Source organism: Sturnira hondurensis, unplaced genomic scaffold, assembly GCF_014824575.4.
Source record: "Sturnira hondurensis isolate 20B ecotype Veracruz unplaced genomic scaffold, ASM1482457v3 Scaffold0016915, whole genome shotgun sequence".
In the NCBI taxonomy this organism is placed as follows: domain Eukaryota; kingdom Metazoa; phylum Chordata; class Mammalia; order Chiroptera; family Phyllostomidae; genus Sturnira; species Sturnira hondurensis.
The window spans coordinates 423,476-445,539 of NW_028089546.1; the positions used below are offsets into that span (position 1 = coordinate 423,476).

Below are 22,064 nucleotides of genomic sequence, written 5' to 3' on the forward strand. Positions count from 1 at the left end.
ATTAATTTATTCATCAAAAATATTGATTGAATACCTAAAATAGATAAAAACTCTTGCCCTAGCAGAACTTATGTGCTAATGGGAAAAACAGAAGAGAAACATTACATTGGGTTGGCCAGAAAGTTCATATGGTTTCTTCTATAAAATAAAAGACACATTTTTCACTTTCACCAATAACTATGGATTTGGATATTTTGAGTATGTCAGCTATCTCCCATGTGGTATAACATTGACTGATTTCAATTAATGTCTCAATTTGATCACTATCAACCTCAACTGGTCTACCTGACCGTGGAGCATCGTCCAGTGAGAAATCTCCAGCACGAAACTTTGCAAACCACTTTTTAAAAATATATATTTTATTGATTATGCCATTACAGTTGTTCCATTTCTCCCTCTTCATTTCCCTCTACCCTGCATACTTTCTTCCCCACCATTCCCCCCCTTTAGTTTATGTCCATGTGTTACAAGTTCTTTAGATTCTATATTTCCCATACTATTATTGCCCTCCCCCTGACTATTTTCTACCTACTGTCTATGCTACTTATTCTCTGTACCTTCTCCCCCCTCCTCCTCCTCCTACTTTCCTGTTGCTAACCCTCCATGTGTTTTTCATTTCTGTGGTTCCATTCCTGATCTAGCCGTCTGTCCTCTTGGTTTGCTTTTGTTTTAGGTGTGGTTGTTAATAACTGAGTTTGCTGTCCTGTCACTGTTCATGTTTTTCATCTTCTTTTTCTTAGATAAGTCCCTTTAACATTTCATATAAAAAGGGCTTGGTGATGATGAACTCCTTGAATTTGATCTTATCTAAGAAGCACTTTATCTGCCCTTCCATTCTAAATGAAAGCCGTGCTGGGTAGAGCAATCTTGGATATAGGTCTTTGGATTTCATGAGTTGGAATACTTCTTTCCAGCCCCTTCTTGCCTGTAAGGTCTCTTTTGGGAAATCAGCTGACAGTCTGATGAGAACTACTTTGTAGGTGACTATCCTTTTATTTCTTGCTGCTTCTGGGATTCTGTCCTTCATTTTAATCTTGGCTAATGCAATTATGATGTGCCTTGGTGTGTTCCTCCTTGGGTCCACCTTCTTTGGGACTCTCTGAGATTCCTGGACTTCCTGAAAGTCTATTTCTTTTGCCAGATCGGGGAAGTTCTCCTTTATTAGTTGTTTGAATAAGTTTTTCACTTGTTGCTCTTCCTCTTCCCCTTCTGGTACCCCTATAATTCGGATGTTGGAACGTTTAAAGATGTCCTGGAGGTTCCTAAGCCCCTCCTCCTTTTTTTGAATTATTATTTCTTCATTCTTTTCTGGTTGGATGTTTCTTTCTTCCTTCTGGTCCACTCTATTGATTTGAGTCCCAGTTTCCTTTCCATCACTATTTGTTCCCCATGCATTTTGTTTCATTTCACTTAGTGTAGCCTTCATTTTTTTCATCTAATTTTCAGCTAAAATCAACCAGTTCTGTGAGCATTCTGATCACCAGTGTTTTGAACTGTGTATTTGATAGGTTGGCTATCTCTTTGTCGCTTAGAAGTATTGGCTTTGGGGCTTTGAGTTGTTCTGCTTGAGCCATAATGTTTTGGTCTGTTTGTGCCTATTTTGTATGAAGGGTAAAAGCTTAGGTGTTCACCGGGGCAGGTCAATCCAGTTGCTGAGTTGTGACTGGGGGCGGGGTCAGAGAAGGAGAGATGGTGTTTGTTCTGCTCTCTCTCAGATTTCGGTCCCCTCTGCTGCTTCCCACAAGCAAATTTGGCCTTTCTGGTGCTGGTTCCTGGGTGGGTGGGCTTGTGTACCTTCTAGGACCCTGTGGGTCTCTCCAATGAACTCTCCTGTGAGGCTGGGAGCCTCTCCCAGTACCTCAACCCCTGAAAGTTTTTCCACCAGTGCTTTTAGGCTTTAATTCCCATTGCTGGGGCCCTGGGTTGCATGGTCTGTCTCACTATCCATTTTTTCACCTGGTTTATCTGCACATGAATGTGTGACCGAGGTTAGCCAGCCGCCTTGCTCCCTCACTGGGCCTGCTCATTGCCAGCTGGCACCTGGGATCTGCCAACTGCCGCCTGTGCTCCTGGGTCGGTCTGCCAGCCACAGCTTTTCCCTGCCGCAACCCCTCTCCACCAGCCGCCGACCTCGCCCCTCTTACCGGTCTGGATGAATGGTTCGTTCTTATTGGACTTCTGCACATTTCAATTTTCTACCTGTTCTGGTTATGTTTTTGTTTCTAAATCTTTGTTGTCCTTAAATTTAGTTGTATGAGGAGGTACAGTATTTCCACCTACACCTCCATCTTGGCCGGAACTTACAAACCACTTTTGACACATTCAGTAAGTTACAGCACCTACCTAGTGCTCAAAAATGCTTGTTGAATGAATTAATGATTAAATATCATGAATGTACACTTGGAGGAACAAACACCAAACATCTTCTACTTAAGTTCATCAGGTAGTGTAAGATTTTCCTTGCAGTAACTCCCTAACTTACCCCTTCATCTGAAAAGCTATGACTTCCTATTCTCACCTTTTGAGTGACACCTCACTTAGAGGCATGCTTCTTGCTCGTTTCCAGTGAACCCCTCCCAGTAACAGTCTGCATGTCACACATGACACCATTCACCACCTTTCCTCTCAAGGTTCACTTGACAGTGGGTCCTAATATACTTTTCTACGAAGACTGGACTGTTCAGAATTCTGTTCTGAACTGAGAATCCTTTTTAGAAAGGCATTGTAATGGTGTGGCATCCAGGGTGCAGTAATTTGGCATCCTGAGCATGGTACTTAAAGAGCATACATTTGGGTCCATAAACCATGGTGGCGGATTCTGGCCTTGCTGTTTACTGCCTTTGTTAGTTTGTCTTCCTCAGACTCAGTTACCTCTGTGAGAACGTGATGGTAGTATCTATCACAGAGAGCCAAGGTTGAATAAATAAAGTATGCAAAACTCTTGAGGTTAGAGCAGGGTGTTGTGTAGCGCTCCGTAAATAGCAGTTATTATCCAAATGGACTCTTTTTTTTTTAGATTTTTAAAAATATTTTTTATTGATTATGCTGTTACAGTGGTCCCATTTTCCTCCCTTTGTTCCCCTCTGCCCTGAATACTCCCTCCAAAATGCATTTCCCTCCCCTTAGTTCATGTCCATAGGTCATACATATAAGTTCTTTGGCTCCTACATTTACTACACTATTGTTAACCTCCCCCTGTCTATTTCCTGCCTATCATTTTTTAAAAAATATATTTTATTGATTATACCATTATAGTTCTATTCCCCCCTTCATTCCCCTCTACCCTCACACTCCCTCCCCCACCATTGCCCCCTTTAGTTTATGACCACGTGTCTCAAGTTCTTTAGATTCTATATTTCCCCTACTATTCTTGCCCTCTCCCCTATTTTCTACCTACTGTCTATGCTATTTTCTGTACCTTCTCCCCCCTTCTCCTCCTCCCACTCCCCTGTTGCTAACCCTCCATGTGTTCTTCGTTTCTATGGTTCCACTCTTGATCTAGCTGTCCTCTTGGTTTGCTTTTGTTTTGGGTGTGGTTGTTAATAACTGTGAGTTTGCTGTCCTTTCACTGTTCATATTTTTTATCTTCTTTTTCTTAGATAAGTCCCTTTAACATTTCATATAATAAGGGCTTGGTGATGATGAACTCCTTGAATTTGATCTTATCTGAGAAGCACTTTATCTGTCCTTCCATTCTAAATGAAAGCTTTGCTGGAAAAGTAATCTTGGATGTAGGTCTTTGGATTTCATGATTTGGAATACTTTCCAGCCCCTTCTTGCCTGTAAGTTCTCTTTTGAGAAATCCGCTGACAGTCTGATGGGAACTCCTTTGTAGGTGACTGTACCCTTATCTCTTGCTGCTTCTAGGATTCTGTCCTTCATTTTAATCTTGGCTAATGTAATTATGATGTGCCTTGGTGTGTTTCTTCTTGGGTCCAACTTCTTTGGGACTCTCTGAGCTTCCTGGATTTCCTGGAAGTCTATTGCCTTTGCCAGACTGGGGAAGTTCTCCTTTATTATTTGTTCAAATAAGTTTTCCACTTGCTCTTTCTCTTCCCCTTCTGGTACCCCTACCTATAATTCAGATGTTGGAACATTTAAAGATGTCCTGGAGGTTCCTAAGCCTCTCCTCATTTTTTTGAATTCTTGTTTCTTCCTTCCTATCTGGTTGGATGTTTCATTCTTCCTTCTGGTCCACTCCATTGATTTGAGTCCCAGTTTTGTTTCCGTCACTATTTGTTCCCTGTGCATTTTGTTTCGTTTCACTTAGTGTAGCCTTCATTTTTTCATCTAATTTTCAGCTAAAATCAACCAGTTCTGTGAGCATTCTGATCACCAGTGTTTTGAACTGTGCATCTGAGAGGTTCGCTATTTCTTTTTCACTTAGAGTTATCGGCTCTGGGTCTTTGAGTACTTCTTGAGCCATATTTTGGACTGCTCGTGCCTGTTACGTCTGAGGAGCGGAGCCCTAGGTGTTAACCAGGGCGGAGCAACTCAGTCACTGGGTCATGATGCTGTACGTGGGGGTGGGGTAAAAGGAAAGTAATGGCGGTCCCCTCTGCCACCTCCCACCGCCAGGCCGCTCAGTCTGTCTCACTGCTCACTCCTCTGCTGGTTTATCTGTGAGCCAATGTGTGACCGCGGTCAGCCTGCCCCGCACCCTCACTGGGTCCGCACTGCTACCTCAACTGCCTGCACGCCTGGGTCGGGGGATCTTTCCTGCCCGACCCTGCTCCGTTACTGGCTCCACCCCTCTTACCAGTCCGTTTGAACGGTTCGTTATTGTCGGACTTCCATATAGTTCAATTTTCTGTTCTTTGGCTGTGTCTTTGTTTACTAAACCTTTGTTGTTATTCAAACTTGGTTGTGGGAGAAGGCATAGTGTTTCCACCTACACCTCCATCTTGGCAGAATTCCCTCCCAAATGGACTCATTTTCCGTGCTATTGCCCCAGTCTCCTGGCTGGGAGTATAGTTACAGTCCTTTATGTCTTTAACATACTGATTCATTCATGGGTGACGGGGAGTAAATAAGAATGAATAAAGGCTGCCCTCTTTGGAGAAAGGGAGAAGGGAAGAATTGGATTCTAATCGAGCATCTATTTGCAAAGCTGTGGTACGTAATAAATAGTCAACAAAATCCCGAGATTTTTATGCTCTTTTAAATAAATTTTTTAAATTTAAGTTTAACAATATTAAGTACATGTAGAATTGAGTCATGTCATGAGTCACTTCAATTTTTGACAAGCTTCTTAGTTCAAAGCCCTCAGATACTTCCTGTAATCAAAACCCATTTTCAAATTCACAGGAAGATATTATCTAAAGACCCACTCAGCCTCTTCATGTTCTTAATTCGGGGTCAGTTTCAATGGCCTGCCTCACATCAGCTGTCATTTTTGTGATCGAAATGTCACTTCACATTACAGTTTTCATTGGGACAGTTCTCATCTTTGGTTTCAATTCAATTTAATTCAAATCAGATTCATATGTCTTAGGACAATTGAATTTGCCTAAAATCCCCTCTGTTCGGATAAGATTGTAATGACTACTCCTGCTGATGCCACTCAACTTCCTGGTACCTTCTAAAGCCCTAGTGCTCCCTGGGAGGCCGCTGGATCTGATAACAAGGTCCGGTGTTTCTGCCACTGACGTGGGCCCGGGCCTGCACTGGAAGCAGCCCAGCCAGCCTTGTGGCCACCAGTGCTGGACACTATTGCTGTCTGTCTACAGTCTTGATGCCGCAGTCTCTGCCACCCCATCCCACGACCAGGTTCCTGCTGGATCAGGATAGAAAACTATTCTCTTACACCTCATTTAACAGGAATCGACTGAGAAACAGCAGATTAGGTGGTAAGAGTTTGGAAATGTGTTGTGATTTGCTTAATTTGGTTTTGCTTGGTTGGCTGAGTTTGTCCAGTCTTCCTTCCACAAAACTAACAGAAGGGGTTGCCTCACAGCACAGTTCACCCAGCCATCCTTGACACTGCCCTTCTCCTGGAACAGCTGAACAACCTTCCTCACACCTGGCTTGTATACCCGACTTTCCCTAGGAGAACTTTGTTTTCAAGAACATTCTCTTGCAAGACCCCTGGTAGAGATGGCCCCTGCATTTCACCAGGCATGTTGAAACTTTTACCTAATCATCTCATGGCTGGCAGACTGAAGTCTAGTGTAAGAAAACAAAGGATCCTGGGACCAGGCATTATCAGGGCCCAGAAAGCTTACTCAGCTGAAGGAGGGGGAGACCAACAGTGTACTCCACAGTGTCTGGGGGCTGAGCTTGACTCCCTGTAATGGCACACAAGGAAACTCACTAAGTGAGCGAAGCCCAGCTATGGAGGTCAGCTTGGAGCTTTACTACGATTTGGCCATTGGCAGTGTGGCCTCTGTTGGTGGTATCACTGGGCATGGGGACTGGTAAAAGACTGGCTGAGGCTGTAGCCCAGCCCTCTCAGCAGACTTCAGGTAAGGCCATAACAAATCCGAAAAAGAGGTAGTCTCTAAGGCTTTGGCATCTGGGGAGAGCTCTACCCCAAAAGCAGTATGAAGGGACTGCTCAGATGGAGAGGTGAGATTAAGGTCAGAACAGAGAAGAATGGGGTTGTACACAGAACTGTGGGCAAATGAAGTACACATGCAGGTCACTAGCCAGGGGAGCCCAGAGAAATGGAAAATAAAGTAGGAACCCTTAAGTGGGGTATGGAGCCTGCTGCACACTGCTGGGTTAGACTAGATGTTCGAGTCACCTTGTCTGCCTAGAAAACCAAGGCAGAAGCTCAGATGTGCAGACTGGACTTACAGAGTGAGTTTAGGGGTCATGTCATTGTTAAAGCTTAGACTTTGAAGTTAGAGGTCTTGGGTGCAAATTCCAGCTCTGACAGTAACTGTGGCTTTGGAAAAATTAATCTTTCTACCATCTCTGTATCCTCCGTAAAGAACTTTGTGGGATTCCTCTAAGGTGAAAAGTTCATATCGTCGTGCTTGGCACACAACAGGTACTCAAAAGCTGAAGGAACGTGGCCTGGCTGTCCAATAGCAGGGTCACTAATTCCAGATCGCGTTGGTTGGTGGCACTGAGCCTGTTGACACTCTGCCTTCCCTGATGAGGAAGGACTCAGACTGGCACCCCGGGCCCACACGGGTGGGTCTCCCAGCTGAGAGAAGAGGCCCTGGGAAGCAAGGCCTGTGTGGGTGGTGGGTTGGGAAGTAAAGCCATTCGGAGGGTATTCCAGAGCATCTGCTGGTCTGGGAGAGTTTTATTTGAATCACAATGTAAGGCAAATATCTATTCACATTTTCCACCTAGACCCAGAAAGGAACATACCCTTTCCCAGGGGTATGGGTGTGCCCACCCCCACACACTGGCTTCAGGGCCAAGGGTCCTGATCAGACATGGCTTTCCCTCTACAGCACATGCTCTGGCTTGCATTACTTTCTCTAGTAGCTTAGCACGTGAAAAGTTTCTCTTTGCAATTCCGCTTACGTATTCCAGTTCGAGAATGTCTGCGGCTCCCATATATTATGTATGTTTTGTGTTACCACTGTGTCCATGGAAGTGACCCTGGCTTTTGTTCTCTCTGTGACTGCAGCTTTAACAGTGCCTTCACTCTCTACTGGAGAGTGTCCTGAGTTTACAAATTAAGTTGACCGCTGGGCTGAGGGTGAAACAACAGATCGTGCAGCTCTAACTCTGGGCTCTGCCAAAAGCCTGTCCTTCAGAGACTGGAAACAAGGAAGGGAGCTTGCTCCACTCAGACCCCCTCTCGCCTCCCCAGCCTCCCCTCCTACAACTCCGCCCTCACACAAATTCTGACAACACTTCCAGTGCGCCACCTGCCCTTTCCTGTCTCAGCGCCTTTGCACAGGCTCTTCCTCTGCCCAGAGTGGCCCTCCTTCCTTCCCTCCTGATGGACTCTCCTTCAGCCTAATGCTCCAGCTCCAGCCTCATCTTTCCTTTTGCTCATTCGTTTTTGGTTTTTTAGATTCTTCCACATATAAATGAAACCACATGGTATTTACCTTTGTGTCTGACTTATTTCACTTAGCAAAATACCCTCTAGGTCTATCCATGTTGCCGCAAATGGCAAGCTTTTATTCTGTTTTATCACTGAGTAATATTTCACTGTATATATGTACCACATCTTCTTTATTCACCCATCTATTAAGGGACACCTAAGTTGCTTCAATATTTTGGCTATTGTAAATAATACCACAATGAAGACAGAAGTGCACATACATATCTTTTTAAATTAGTGTTTTTATTTTCTTCGGAGATATCCAGAAGTAGAATTTCTGGGTCACATGGTAGTTCTACTTTTAGTTTTTTGAGGACTCTGCATCCTGCTGTCCGCAGTGGCCGCACCGGTTTGCAGTCCCACCAGCGGTGCGCACAGGTTGCCTTTCCCTGCGTCCTCGCAGGCGCGTCATTTGTTGACTTTCTGTCAACAGCTGTTCTGACTGCTGTGAGGTGGTACCTCACTATGGTTTCGACTTGCTTTCTTTGCAGACTCAGAAACAAAAATCAGGCTGATGGTTGCCAGAGGGGAGAGTGTGGGGCAGAGGTGGGGGAAAAGGTGAAGAACAATGTAATCAATAATATTGTGTAAGTTTCTATGGTGACAGGCAACTACTAGATTAGTGAGGTAATCACATTGTAAGGCATGTAAATGTCTAATCACTATATTGTACACCAAAAATGAATGTAATATTGTATGCTAACTATCCTTAAATTTAAAAAGATTTAAAAAGACTTACTGTTCAGCATTCTCTCTGTAGACTTCCTCAGTCCCCTGGAAGTGTATCCCTCCCTCCTCTTTGCTCTCATGGAGGTTAGTGTGCACCTGTGTTGTTCACCTCCTCGTGTTGTGATCCTCCCTCCGTCGGCCCCTTGGAATCAGAGCATGTGTCTCGCTCATGGAAACACGTCCCCCGCAGCCAGCACAGTGCCTGGCACATTACAAATATATGGATGAAAACCAAAGCATTCCTTTTGTCTCTTCTTCCTACAGAAACGATGACCGTGGTGAGAGGACTGCTTTGCCGAGGCACAGTGGGACAGCCATCTTACAAAGATCTTAAGCAACGCTCCCTACCCAACAACACCCAGACGGCTCCAGTGACCAAATGCTCAGCTGTAACCACAGCAATAACTGGCCTTCTTTCCAGACGGGGTTTGGTGAACACGAATGGTCCAACTGTCTGTGGGTGGTGTGCTGTAGGGGAAGCACATCTCTCATGGATGAGAACCAAGATCAGACTATGGAAGAAACCAACTGACACAGTGAGAAGACCGAGAGTACCCTGAGTGCCAGGACTTAGTGGTGGGGTCACAGCATCTGCCCTGGCAACATCATACCAACATGATGTTATTTGTTTGAACGCCCTGGAAGGACAGAATATTTTAAAATATATCCAGGTGCTAAATAGGCAGCAGATTTCATTCACCTTTGAGCTAACAACCATCTCCAGAAAATAATTTCACCTAGGAAGTGCTCCAGCTTTGCAAGGAATAGCCTCAGAAGTATTAATAGGATAAGCAGTCTGTTTCCCAGAAGAAAATCTTTTGCAAGGAGGGCAAGTTCATAACAAATTCACTGCCCCCTCCCAGGCACACGGCAGTGAGTTCCAGTGGATCGTGGCCCTCTCTCCTGCTAGACCCAGATTCCAAGTGGTCAGAATCCCCAACACTGTCTTCTAGATGGCCAGCAGCCACTTCCTTCCACCTGGCGTTGGCATTAGAAAGAAAGCTCATTGTCATTCCTGTTAAAGAGGCGTCCATCTCAGTGGTGTAAACATTCTGCAATACCCTTTCCCAGGCACACTTGTCCACTGAGGGCAGAGCCTCAGAGACAGATGTATCATTGTGTGAGCTGACTTCATAGAGAGATAGTACAGTGGTCCCTTGACTGAAGGCACAACTTTTGGGCCTTCTTGGTCTGAGTGCCTTCTGGGGTATTTCCATATGCAATAGCCCAGAGGCATAGCCTTGGGTAGCCACAGACAGGTTTCCTTTTCACTTCCAGACACATATTATCACTTTCATAGCACTTGGGGAATAGAAATACCTACAAGAGTGAAGGTCAAGGGCTCTCCCCGGTATCTCATTCATTACTCAACTTCCTCTGTGACCATATCAGCCAACCCACTGCCAGCTGCGTTCCTCATGTTCATTGCTTCTGCCATCACATAAATGAAACCAAAGGCCTCGGCGTGCCCTGGGAGGGGAGGTCCTCTCTCCCATGATAGGTGCAAGGTACTCCATCCTCACATTTTCACCCCTTCTCTGAGATAACATTTCCCTTTTCCCACAAGCAGAATCCAGAGTTGGATTGTAGTTTACCTTCCTGGGAAGCTCACTATCTTCATTTGAATTAACATTTCAGTGTAGGACTAACTGGGTGGAAACAGAATCATCACTTGTCTTCAGAAAGTGTGTGTTGCCACAGCTGTCTGGCATTAGAAACTACCCTTGCCCTGGCCAGTGCAGCTCAGTTGGTTGGAGCATCATCCCATGAACCAAAGGGTCGTGGGCTGGCTTCTCAGTCAGGGCACATGCCTGGGTTGCAGGTTTGTCCCTGGTCAGTGCAGGTATGAGAGGCAACTGATCCATGGTTCTCACTTGCATCAGTGTTTCTCCCTCTTTCCCTCCTTACCCTCTCTTTCTAAAATTTTCATCTTGTCCTGGCAGGGGGGATTTAAAAAAAAAGAAACTGCCCTGATGCCAGATCTAAAAAGGATGGAGGCTGTTGGCTATACGAGTTATTATGACCACACTCCAGCGTCACGTGTTCCCAGCCTGCCCAATTCATTTCTGTCTCTAATTGGCTTTCAACCTCCAGGACCCAAAGAGGGTCCAAGGTTCTGCCTAAGTCTGATGACATGAGAAGAATGCAACTTTCTTTGCCAGCTCTCTGCCCATTCCGACATCCGTCACCATATCAGTGTTTAGGACCAAAATATGGAAGACTACTGCCAGCTGGATAGTCAGCAGAAATGTCTTCTCCAGAGCCAGGCAGATAAGCCCAGAAGAATGGTCCCAGATTAACCGGACTGGCCCAGAGAGGTGTCAGGCAGCCATCCCAATAAACATTGACACGTCCTTGGCACTGGGAGCCCGGGTAGGAGATCCTGTGGCAGCTGTGCCTGTTGCTGCCCCCTCACGATCCTCCTGCCCAGAGAGCAAGCAGCCCTGGTGTCCTAATGAGCACGCTTCTGGTTTGTTGTTATGAAATGGAAGGCGGCTCTGTAGGGGCCAGCAGGCAAAGAGGCCTGCCCACATAGCAGCAGGTGGCTTTGTATCTGGGAAGCTTTGCCTAGCCCGTCCAGCTGTGGCCAGAGGCCAGTTATAAATTTGAACTCCCTTGGCCCACCTGTAAGTCTGCCTTTGTTCTCTTGCATTCTGTTTGTTTCCCTTTAGTTTCCTAGTAAATGTTCCTTTTGAAAAATTCCAACCTTGTCTCATTGAACTTGTGGGGAAGGGTATTCTCCAATGGCTTTTCCAGGATGGAGAAGGAAATTAAAGTACCTTGAAAACATAATGATGGCAGTGGAAAGGGAAACACTGGTGAGATCTAAGGGAGAGGCCTTGAGGGAAGCTGATTCCAAGACACGGGGAATCCCCCACCCACCTGGCACCGATTCTCAGCCCCTTCCTCTTGCTGCCTTTGTCGTCAAGGAGTTCTGTCCTGAATGTGTGTTGCTGCAAGAGCTTCTTCCTGGCCAGTGAACTGGGCACATCCAGCAGGTGACATGATGTCCAGGAGGCACACTGGTGTGTGACTAGGGGAGGAAGAGGGGAGGGGAAGGAAAGCAGTGGTTTCTATGATGTGCATGTTTCCAAAATGTTCTAATGATCATGACTCTAAATGGAATGATTTAGTCCTCATGGCCATCATTAGAACTGCTTTTCATAGGAGAGAACAAGTCACACTTGCATACATAAACCAAGAAGGTAGATTTGGAAAATGTCTTGCTATCTCCATGGCCATTCTGTCCTGTGGTAGTGTTCCAACGTGATGGTGTGCTTCCTCACAACGTGGAGGTCTCCGAGTGCTCAGACTTCTGACAGAGCAGCTGGCTTCCCCCAGAGCTGACATTGCAAGAGGACCCAGCAGATGCTGCAGGGTTCTTCTAATACCCTCTGAAGTAACTCAGTCATCCCCCACCGCATGTTATTGGTCAAGAGCAAATCGTAGGCCAACCTAGACTCAAGGGGAAGGGATTACACAGAATGGAATGCAAGAAGGTGTGGCTCAGCGGGGCCACTTTGGACATAGTGGGGATGGAAGTTGGCGGGGAAGGTGCCACTAAATCAGAGGGCTTCCTGGATAGCTGTCACTTTAAAAGCACATGCAATACTTAACATGCATGAGGGTGGATTAAGAGGTGAGTAATAAGGGGTGGAGGGTGGGGAAGGGATATCCCTGGGCACTGAAGTAGGGCAAAGCTAAAGAAAGGCAACTGGTGATGATGATTACAGAGCCTACGAAGTCACAAGAAACCCTGGAGGAAATCCACAGTTGCCATTCTATGGACTGCTCCAATGCTTGACTTGGATGCTTTACCCCCGCCTCATCTTGGAGCCAAAGTAAAAGTTCAGACAGGACATTCCCATTTTTGGAAACATGGTGATTAAAATGCTAAGTGTGCTAAGTGGAGATTCTTCCTTTTCTGAAGACTTCAGAAAGAATTATTGCAGCTAATTAAGAGACAGGGATTTTATCAAGTCTAGTTGGGATAAACATAATTCTGGCAGTTGTCTGCTTGCATGAGGTCCCCACATCACTAGAGTTGCCATAGCGCCTTCTCTAGTCTGTCTGTCTGTCTCTCTCTCTCTCTCTCTCTCTCTCTCTCTCTCAGGAGTCCTGCTGTATGGAATAGCCCACTGATCTTCCCCCTACCCTGGCCTCCATTTAACTCAGCCACTTGGCTAGGACTTTCAAAGTAAAGTTAAAGAAAGTGATTCAACAAACTGAGAAAAGGACATAAAACATAGATGTGCCAATGGCCACAGACAGTGTCTGCACCCTGTATGTGGATCCTGGAAATGCTGCAAGCCATTCAGCTGCCCTTGGCCACTTGTTTCACTGGTGGCCATTGAGGACTGTTGGGAGTGTCCAGCCTGGAAGTGCCCTGGAATTACCACTTATACTCCAGCCAGAGAGACCCGCCTTGCTTTTACTGTCCCATTCCAGGTCCCTGCAAAGAGTATCTCTCTCAGACACAGTTCCCAAGCTGGTTGGTGACATGATGCACAGCCAGAGGCTATGAGAGGCCAGTGAGGTTTCTCTGAGACTGAGATTTTTCTCACTGATGGGCCTTCTGACTCTTTATCCCTTCAATCCTCTCACTGGACCAAAGAGAGGTGATCCCCTCAATAACCTTTAGCAACCATCTGCAATTAATTCCCTAGCCATAGACCCATCAATGCCAGCCAGAGAGGCTCAGCTTGGGACCCTATCTCCTAAACCAGAGAGAAGTCAGCAGCAGTGCTCAGAGAATTGCAGTGAGTCTCTAAGATGCCCTTTCTAGAGAAGAGGCCCTGGTGAAGGGGGCTGTTAGTTACAGCACATGCCATCCCACCTTCAACCAACTTCATGTGAAGTAGGCTGACCTTTGTGGAAGAAGTGAAATAGTAAAGCTAAGAAAAAGAAAATGATCAGAGGGAAAAATTGCTCCACCAACTGAGAAGCTTCCCAGGGAAGATCTGTAGGGTAACTCCAAGGAAAACAGAAGGAGAGAGGGTCCACTGGCATTCCAGGGTCTGTAGAAGGTGAGACTTGTTCCTCAGCTCCCCTCTAAGCCCCGATGGTAGGCAAACAGAAGCTCTGAGCCATGCCAGGGGCCCGCCTCCAGTGGCGATGATGTCAGGTGTAAAGCTCCCTTTGCTCTGTCTCCCGAGAAATCAGACCCAGGCTCTCCAAGGGTCATGGCAGAATCCACTTCTTCCTTATTCCACTCAAAAGGCTCCCTTGTCACTTGCTGCCTGGGCCCCCTGAGCATATGGGCTGCAAAATTAAGCCAGCAGTATAATCACCTCTGTCCTCACACCCCCTGGTGTCTTTTTACCATGTCCAGGAGCTCTGGGTCTGGGAAGGACCAAGGATCAAGTTGGAAGATGGCCCCCAAGGCCTCAGAGGGTCAGGAGCCTGGTGTGAAGTCCAGTCACCTTGGTTAAGTCTTAATGGCCTCGGGGTCCCCCAGTTCAGCCACAGGCCAGCTGATGATTCTCGTGTACCTTTTCCTGATTGGAGAAGAACAGGCCAGAGGCACCTGGACCACAGGCTGCTGTTCCCTTAAGTCATTGCTGCTGCCTCTCAAAGTCCGTGTAAGTTAAGAGCTCTCCTCGAAGGCTGCGTGGACATTGCCAGACAGTTAAAAAAGTATATTTATCAATATAAAAGTGATTGATAATTAACAATACTCCATTATATAGTTTACAATGCATGGTACAGTTTTTATCTTTTTTTTTTTGCAAAGTCAACTTGTGATTCCAAAGAGTAAAGTTTGTTTTTTAAAAAAGGTAATATCCTCATGACTCAATACTAAATTTATTATTGTTATTATTCCAATAATTCTTTTTTGCATTAAAGCTATTTCTAGCCCTGGTCAGATAACCCAGTTGGTTAGAGAGTCATCCCATATGTCAAAGTTGCGGGTTCGATCCCCAGTCAGGGCACATACAAGAATCAACCAATGAATGTATGAATAAGTGGAAGAACAAATCAATGTCTCTCTCTCTCCTCCTCTAAAATCAATAAATTTTTAAAAAGCTTTCTACACCAACATATGACAGTAATATTCACAGGTTTCCCTATCAAATGAACATCAACTCCAAGACTCTGGGTTTTTGACAATTGAGATAAAGTTTTTCTTGCATGGTGACAGTATTCAGATTTGAATTCATCAAAGAAAAACGATCTCTAATTCACCAAACTCAAAGCTTTTAATAATAATAAAATCACTTGTTCAAATACCTGAAGATACTGTATTCAGGGCTTTAGAGGTGAGCTTATGGACTGTATACACTGGTAAATAAACCTTTCAGAAACAAGTTTTGCCCTCATCTCAGAAAAAATAATGATTTTTTAAAACTATATTTTTTTCCTTAAGGAATTTTGGAAGTAAACTAAAATTTGAAGTCGGAGATAAAGTTTTCAAATTGCACAAGCAAGTGTGAGCTAGATAAGAACTCAAAATAAAAGCATTGCCATACACTGCACATTTCTTAAAGAAAGCAAACTGCATTCCCCTTGCCTGCGTGTCCATAGGCTCCAGTCGGAATTTTGTTGAGAACTGTCAGGGCTGCTGGACCCAGCAGGTCTCATGAACTTTCTTAGACAAGCAGCAAATCTGCATTTTGACTCTTAATACTGCATTACGGTCAGTATTTTTAAATTGTGTTTTCTGGCTGGAAAGAGTGAAGGTTTTACATAAAGCTTTTATTGAGAGTAAGACCCAGGCAGCCCCGGGCCAAGCCCCCAAACAGAAGCACTGTGTCTGAGCCACCTCGTAAAATGCAAGCAGAGCAGCTCCCTGCTGTTTTCCAAATTAGAACACCTGGGGTTGAAAGTACTTCAACCGAAGTAAATATTTTTCTAAAATATGTATTGGTTTTACTTTGTTCTCTCTGCAAAGTCTGCCCCACTATCTTGGACAGCACGGATAAGTTTCAAAAGAATTGTGTTTGTTTGAGTGTAAGTAACAAGAAGACATTTAAATTTTGTCTCCCCCCGTTTTCCACACTTGAAATCTACAGGAAGCTGCCTGCCAGCCCGACCTGCCAGGGTGGATCCGGTTTCCGGGTCAAGATAACACCATTTGGGCAGCAGTTATCACTTCATTTTGGTTGTCCCCACTCTAAAAGGTGGTCTTTTCTCTCCCCCCACCACCCCAAAAGAAATCAAACAAAGGAGAATGAATCTGCTTCCCCAGGTGGAATAAAAACAAGGACAGCCTGTGCGCGTGCATGCAGGGGAGGGGAAATGACCTTGAACCAACCCAAAGGCATCGTAGCTTTTTCCTACATTTGAAACCTTACTGATCTTGAATTTGTAAGGAACATAAAGATAGAATTTCAAAAAAACATAAGCGATGGACTCAGAGAAAACCCAAGCGGCAAAAGTATGTCTGTGACTTTAAAGAGTCCCATAAAAGCAGAAAAGTAATAAAGTATTCAAATGCTTATTATATCTGGTAAACCAAATATTAACATTTGCCTTTATGCTAATCCCAGCAGCTCATGTAAAAATAAAACGTGGCTGTTATAGGTCCCTCCTTAAAGACTGTTCTGCCCTGGCTGGCATAGCTCAGTGGATTAAGCATGGGTCTGTGAAGCAAAGAGTCACCTGTTGCGATTCCTGGTCAGGGCACACGCCTGGGTTGCACGCCAGGTCCCCAGTAGGGGACACATGACAGGCAACCACACATTGATGTTTCTCTCTCTCTCTTTCTCCTTCCCTTCCCCTCTCTGTAAAATGACATAAATAAAATATTTTTTTTAAAAAGACTGTTCCCATACGCGAAGCCTCCGCAGGCCCTTTCTGTCTTGGAAGAGAAGAGCAGATACAGGAAACCAGCCCAGTCTACGTGGCCCCCGATGCTTCTGTGGGGAGGGCAGCTCCTTGTGGAGGAAGGTGTTTATATAACGAGGGGTGAACTCGTGACCTTCTTTGACTCCGGGGTTGGGGGCGGGGCGGGGACAAGGTAAAATCACTAGTTTGGGAAAAGCAGATGTCAGGCTTGAAGGTGTCATTATCCAAGGGTTAAGGGCTGGGAAGGAAGATTAAACTTGTACCCACCACCCAAAACTATTCTAGTGCATTATCTCACTGCTTTAGGTTCTAGCCATAACACATTTGCCTCATTCCGGTAGATGGAAGCCGTGGAAGAGACCAGCTGACCCACAAAGGTGTGGAAGGAAGTCAAACCAAAGCTCCAAGCAGAGTGCTGGTTGGAAACAGGCTTGCCTGTGGCAGCCTGAGGACCTGTTCTGCCACCCACCAGCCCTGTGACCTTCAGGCCTCATCTTTCTACTATTCCCCGACCTGTAGGGGTCCCTGCCCAGGCCCTTGTCAGTCCCTGTGCAACCAGATCACAAACGTACCTTAGGGAGAACAGCAGTGAATCTGTGGCTGTGCTTGGCTCCCCCTCTTCTGGGCCTAAGAGGACCTGGGCAATCCCCAAAGGTCTCAAGCACACAGTAGAAGTGTAGAACTTCCTGCCTGGACCCAGCCTCTCGCTGATCTTCCCTTGGTGTCGCTTTGTATCACCAGGCCACCATACACATGCACACAAACATAAATGCCATTACTTTGCAGGAACAGCTCAGAAGAGTCTGGTGCAGGGTTCCTTGTCCCTTCCAGGCAAGGGAAAATGATTGAAGAGATGGCCTCATTCAGAGCTGGGAGACTTGACCTTGTGTGTCTCTTTACAGCAAGGAGCTATACTGAAATTGCTGCATGGGAACTCCAAATGTAGGGTAAGGCTTCGTGAGCGCACCTGCCCACTGGCCTAAGGAGCCTTCTTCCTATCTCCTTAGATACCTATGACCCTGAGTCATGGCAGCTCTTGCCTCTCATTTTATGCAAGATTCTGCATGACACTCACGTCCATAACCCAGTCTACAGCCAGGAAAGGTGTCCCTAGGGGTGTCCTCACCACTCTCGGGCTATGATATGCGAGTTGAAGACATGTCAGAGCTGCTGCTTTGGAGGAAAGGTTGCCATTCATACATAGTATCTAAAACTGGATTGCTAGCCCGAAAAATACTGAGCAAAGGCTGAGAAATAGCGTGATGTAATGCAGGGCACCAGGGACTGGGGCTGAGCCTGGAGCTCTGTTCCTGCCTCTGCAGCTGAGACCACCCTGTGGCTCCCAGCTTCTTCTCACATGGGGAGGGTTATAGCTGTGAGCCTGCTGTGTTCTTCTACCTCTGATGTCTGCATCTCGGAGTCTAGGAACTGGTCATGCCTATCATGGGAAAGCCGTGCAGCTTGAGTGGGGCCTGCGTAGTCCTGGACTCCTACTGCTGAGAAAACCAAGTGCAGACTAACTCTGAAGGAGGTTTATTCTATGATTTCCAGGGGACATTGGCTGTCTCCCCATCCGTCCCCCAATCTTCAATGGGGTTTTATTTGTAACTATTGATTATAGTTATTTTATTTGTAACTATTGATCTTTTGTTTATTAAATGTATTGGGGTGGCATGGGTTAATAAGATTACATAAGCTTCGAGCGTACAAGTCTACGATGCGTCATCTGCGTACTGAGTTGCGTGTTCACCACCCGAAGTCAGTCTCCCATCCCCATACATTGGACCCCCTGTACGCTTTACTACCTCCCACCCGCTTCCCTCTGGTAACCACCATTCCGTCTCTGTGTCTGTGAGTTTTTGCTCATTGGCCTTGTTCGTTCACTTCTCGCTTTCAGTTTTATATCCCACATGTGATTATACATGACCTTAAAGGGGTTTGATTTCGAGACTTTCCTGGAAGCCCTTTTAACTCTCAGCGATGCCTGCTGTGCATCAGAGAAAGGCACTCCCAGCAGAGGAATTTCCATTTTCAATTGAATACCATGACAGGTTCTCTCACACACCCTCCAGAGCTCACCACGGTCCCACAAGTGAGTAGGAGGAGGGAAGAGGGTGGCGGCCCTGGGAGGCCTCTGTAAGCAGGGTCTCTGATGAAGAAAAGCTGGAAAGACGGCCCAGGTGGCTGGCTCACAGTCAGGGGCAGGGGACAGGGGGCACTGCGGGGCTCTTTCCCGGCCCACTTCACCAACCGCCTTCAGTCCCTGCCGCTCGGGCCACAGTGGAAAACTTTATCCCAGGAAGCTGGTGCTGCTCAGCCCTGTGCTCCGGTAACATCGAGACCGAGGTATCGGGTACCGAGAGCAAGTACCTTCCTTCTCCAAACTGCGTGGCTCACACAAACCAGCACCGCCCACCCAGCAGGCGCGCATGTGCCCTGCTTTGAAATGTGGATTTCTAGGACCTGACGCTCCACTGACTGCAAGAACGTGTTTGGAAATAAAACCACTCAGTCTGTTTTATTTAGCCCATCTAATAGATAAACCGATAAACAGGGGAAGCAGGGAGAGAAGAGAGCAGGTTTGTAGGCACTTTTGGTAGGTGGAATACATTCCCAGTCAAATCTCAAAAGGCGAAGGACTGCCACCTTAGCCACTCGGGTAACACCTGAAAAGTCTCTGCCCTCTAGTGGCTGAAGGTTCAAACAAATATCCTGCACGAAATCGACAATGCGGGCCTGCAATGCTGAACTGAGACCTCCCCCACAGGTACTCTCTCTGGGCAGGGTTACCCACTTGGCTTTAAGTCCTGGGGCTCTGTTCCCAGTGGGCTAAGTGGTCCTAGATCCCGAGAGGCCGCACACACTGGGTAGCCTGTGCAGCAGAGGCCAAGGGTAGCCCCATGCTGGGGAAGCCACGGAGCCTGTGTGAGACCCAGCTTCCCTCCCATACTGACCAGCCCTGGCCCTGGGGCCTCCCTAGGAAGGAGCCCTAGGCAGGTGACCATCAGGCAACATGACATCATGTCCTGGCCAGTTGGTCTTCTCTAGCTGCAGCCACAGCTTGCCCGTCCCGGTAAATCGCTGGTCACGCCCCATCCCCCCGAGCTCAGGTGCCCTGCCTCTGCACTGTCACCGCATTCAGCACTGGCTCTGTCACTGCCTAACTAAGTTATGCATCCATGTGATTGCTTCCCCTGCTAGACTATATCCTCCAGGAGGGCGAGGACTGTGTCTCTCCTGTCCACAAGTGTGTCGCTAGTGCACAGTGCTAGACCTGGAACACAATGGGTGTGCCAAAATATTCGTTAAATCACTGAATAAAACATAGGAAATAAAGAAGCCCTAAGTAAAGAAGCATCAGCAGAATAAAAGAGAAGAAGGCATATTATCTGTCTATCTATCTAGATATCTAGATAGATAGATAGATAGATTTAGGGGCTAGAAGTAACAGGTTTTGATGGCTGATTGATTAACCATAAGAATAAGAGTGAGGAAGCTCTCGAGTAAGTCCCAGGTTTCTGCATTTATAAGTAGGTAGGAGACGGTGCTGTTTGCTGAGAGAGAGAATACAGGAGGACGTGTAAGTGGCTTAAACAACAGCAACTTATTTCTGACAGGTCTGAAGGCTAAAGGTTCAGGATCGAGGTATCGACAGGTGCGGCTTCTTCTGAGGCTTCTCTCCTTGGCTTGCAGGTGGCTGCCTTCTCGCTGTGTCCTCACATGGTCCTCTCTCTCTGCACCCACATACCTGCCGTGTGTGTGTGTGTGTGTGTGTGTGTGTGTGTGTCCAAATTCCCTCTCTTTATAAGGATACCAGTCACAGTAGATGAGGTCCCAACTTAATGTCCTCATTTTAACTTAAGCACCTTTTTAAAGGCCCTGTGTCCAAACACAGTCACATTCTGAGGTACTGGCGGGTAGGACTCCAACACAGCAATTTTGCAGGGGGCACAGTTTGGCTCATAACAGGTCTCCATCTCTCCTCACTCTCCTTCCACACCACTGCCCCAAAGGCAGCCAGCCCATGCCTCTCTGCCACAGCACTGATGTCGGATGGACTCCTGCCTCGGATTTCCAAGATTCAGACTTCAATGTGTCAAGAAAACGAATGAAAGAACAGGTTATTCTGCCCAGGATGGGGATGAGAAAGACATTTTCTTACTCCCCCGAAGCACGAGTAACAATTCACCGGTTCCAAAAGAGAGGAACACTCTAAGCCAAGGGACACACGAAAGCAAAGATACCACGACATTAAATTTCCCAAGGAGTCTGGGGACAGTTAGATGTGGCTGTTGTGGTGGTGGCACGCGGGGGATGGTAAGAGCTGAAGCAAGAGGGGGTGGCTGAGATCATCGTAAAGAGCTTTCCTTTTGGCATAAAATCAGCCAGTGTTTTATCTAGACATGTAAACAGGGAATTAGAGGCTGCTCCAATCTCTCAGGCAGAAAACAATATAATTATTGTGAAAGGTTGGAACATTGGAGGATGACGTTAAGACAAAGAGCTATTAGGTTGGGGGTAGGGACCAGAGTGGTGAATAAAAGATAAAGAGAGGGAAAAAAGATAAAAGCAGAGAAAAAGAGAGGAGAAAGGAAGAGATGACAAAAAGAGCAGATACCTGGTTCGGAGCTAAATGATGAATGCTAGTATCCCAGATGGGATTCTGTTGAGTTGGGCTCTGCCTCCTGGAGAAGACAGTCTCCTCCTCACAGACTTTCTGGAGTTGGCCAACACCTCTGGAAAACAGAGGATCCTGGGACCAGAGGAGGACCTAGAAATCAGGGGGTCAGTTCCCACGGAGGCACAGCAGAAAAAGGACCGCCAGTGAGGAAGGCGGCAAAGAGGTCCTAGAGAGCCTGGCAGGCTGGTTGAGATGGGCCTCTGTGGACTGATTGGCTGGGCATTGATAAGTCCAGTTCTGATTGGTCATTTAGGAAATTCAGTCAACTCGAGGTAGGGCTTATATATAGATCAGGGACCAGTTACCTGGATCCAAGCACACTGAGGACGTCATGGTGGCTGTCAAAAGGCTTAAGTTTCCTCTTTCAGGTACCATGGCAGGAAAGCAGAAGGATCAGAGGAGAAAGGAAGATTACTATGCTTGGTCGCTCTCATCACTAGTGAGCTTACAGCAGTGGTCAAGGCCAGAGGTTAAATATAAGGAAGGCAAAAGAACCAAGTGAGGGGTTTTATCCCAACTGCAGGCTAAGCAAGCCATCTCCTTTCCATTGAGTGAGGCTTGCTCTGAATGAAGATGGCCAGAGTTGGCTATTGTATGTCAGTCAAAGTTGTGACTATCCAAAATGAGCTTAATTTTTATGAAAACTCCGGTCACAAGAACACGAGGGTTTCAGCCCTGGCTGGGTGGTTCAGTTGATTGGAGTTTTTGTCCCATACACCGAAAAGTTGAGGGTTCGATTCCTGGTCAGGGCACATACCTGGGCTGTAGTTTCAATCCCCGGTACGGAAGGCAACAGATGGATGTTTTTCTCTTCCTTCCTCTTTCTCAAGTCAGTAAAAATTTATCCTTGTG

At 46.4% G+C, this 22,064-nt stretch overlaps 1 protein-coding gene across 2 annotated transcripts in view; it reads left to right on the plus strand.

Annotated features, from left to right (window-relative positions):
* SYT9 (synaptotagmin 9) overlaps window positions 1–10,489 on the plus strand; it is a 191,682-nt gene extending 181,193 nt beyond the window's left edge. For both annotated transcript variants that reach the window (XM_037067004.1, XM_037067005.1), the window contains one exon: window positions 9,008–10,489. Coding sequence is in view for 1 of the 2 variants with exons in the window: in XM_037067005.1 (XP_036922900.1) it covers window positions 9,008–9,016 (9 nt within the window). In the remaining variant the exon portion in view is untranslated. The remainder of the gene's footprint in view (window positions 1–9,007) is intronic.
* Window positions 10,490–22,064: the final 11,575 nt, after the last annotated feature.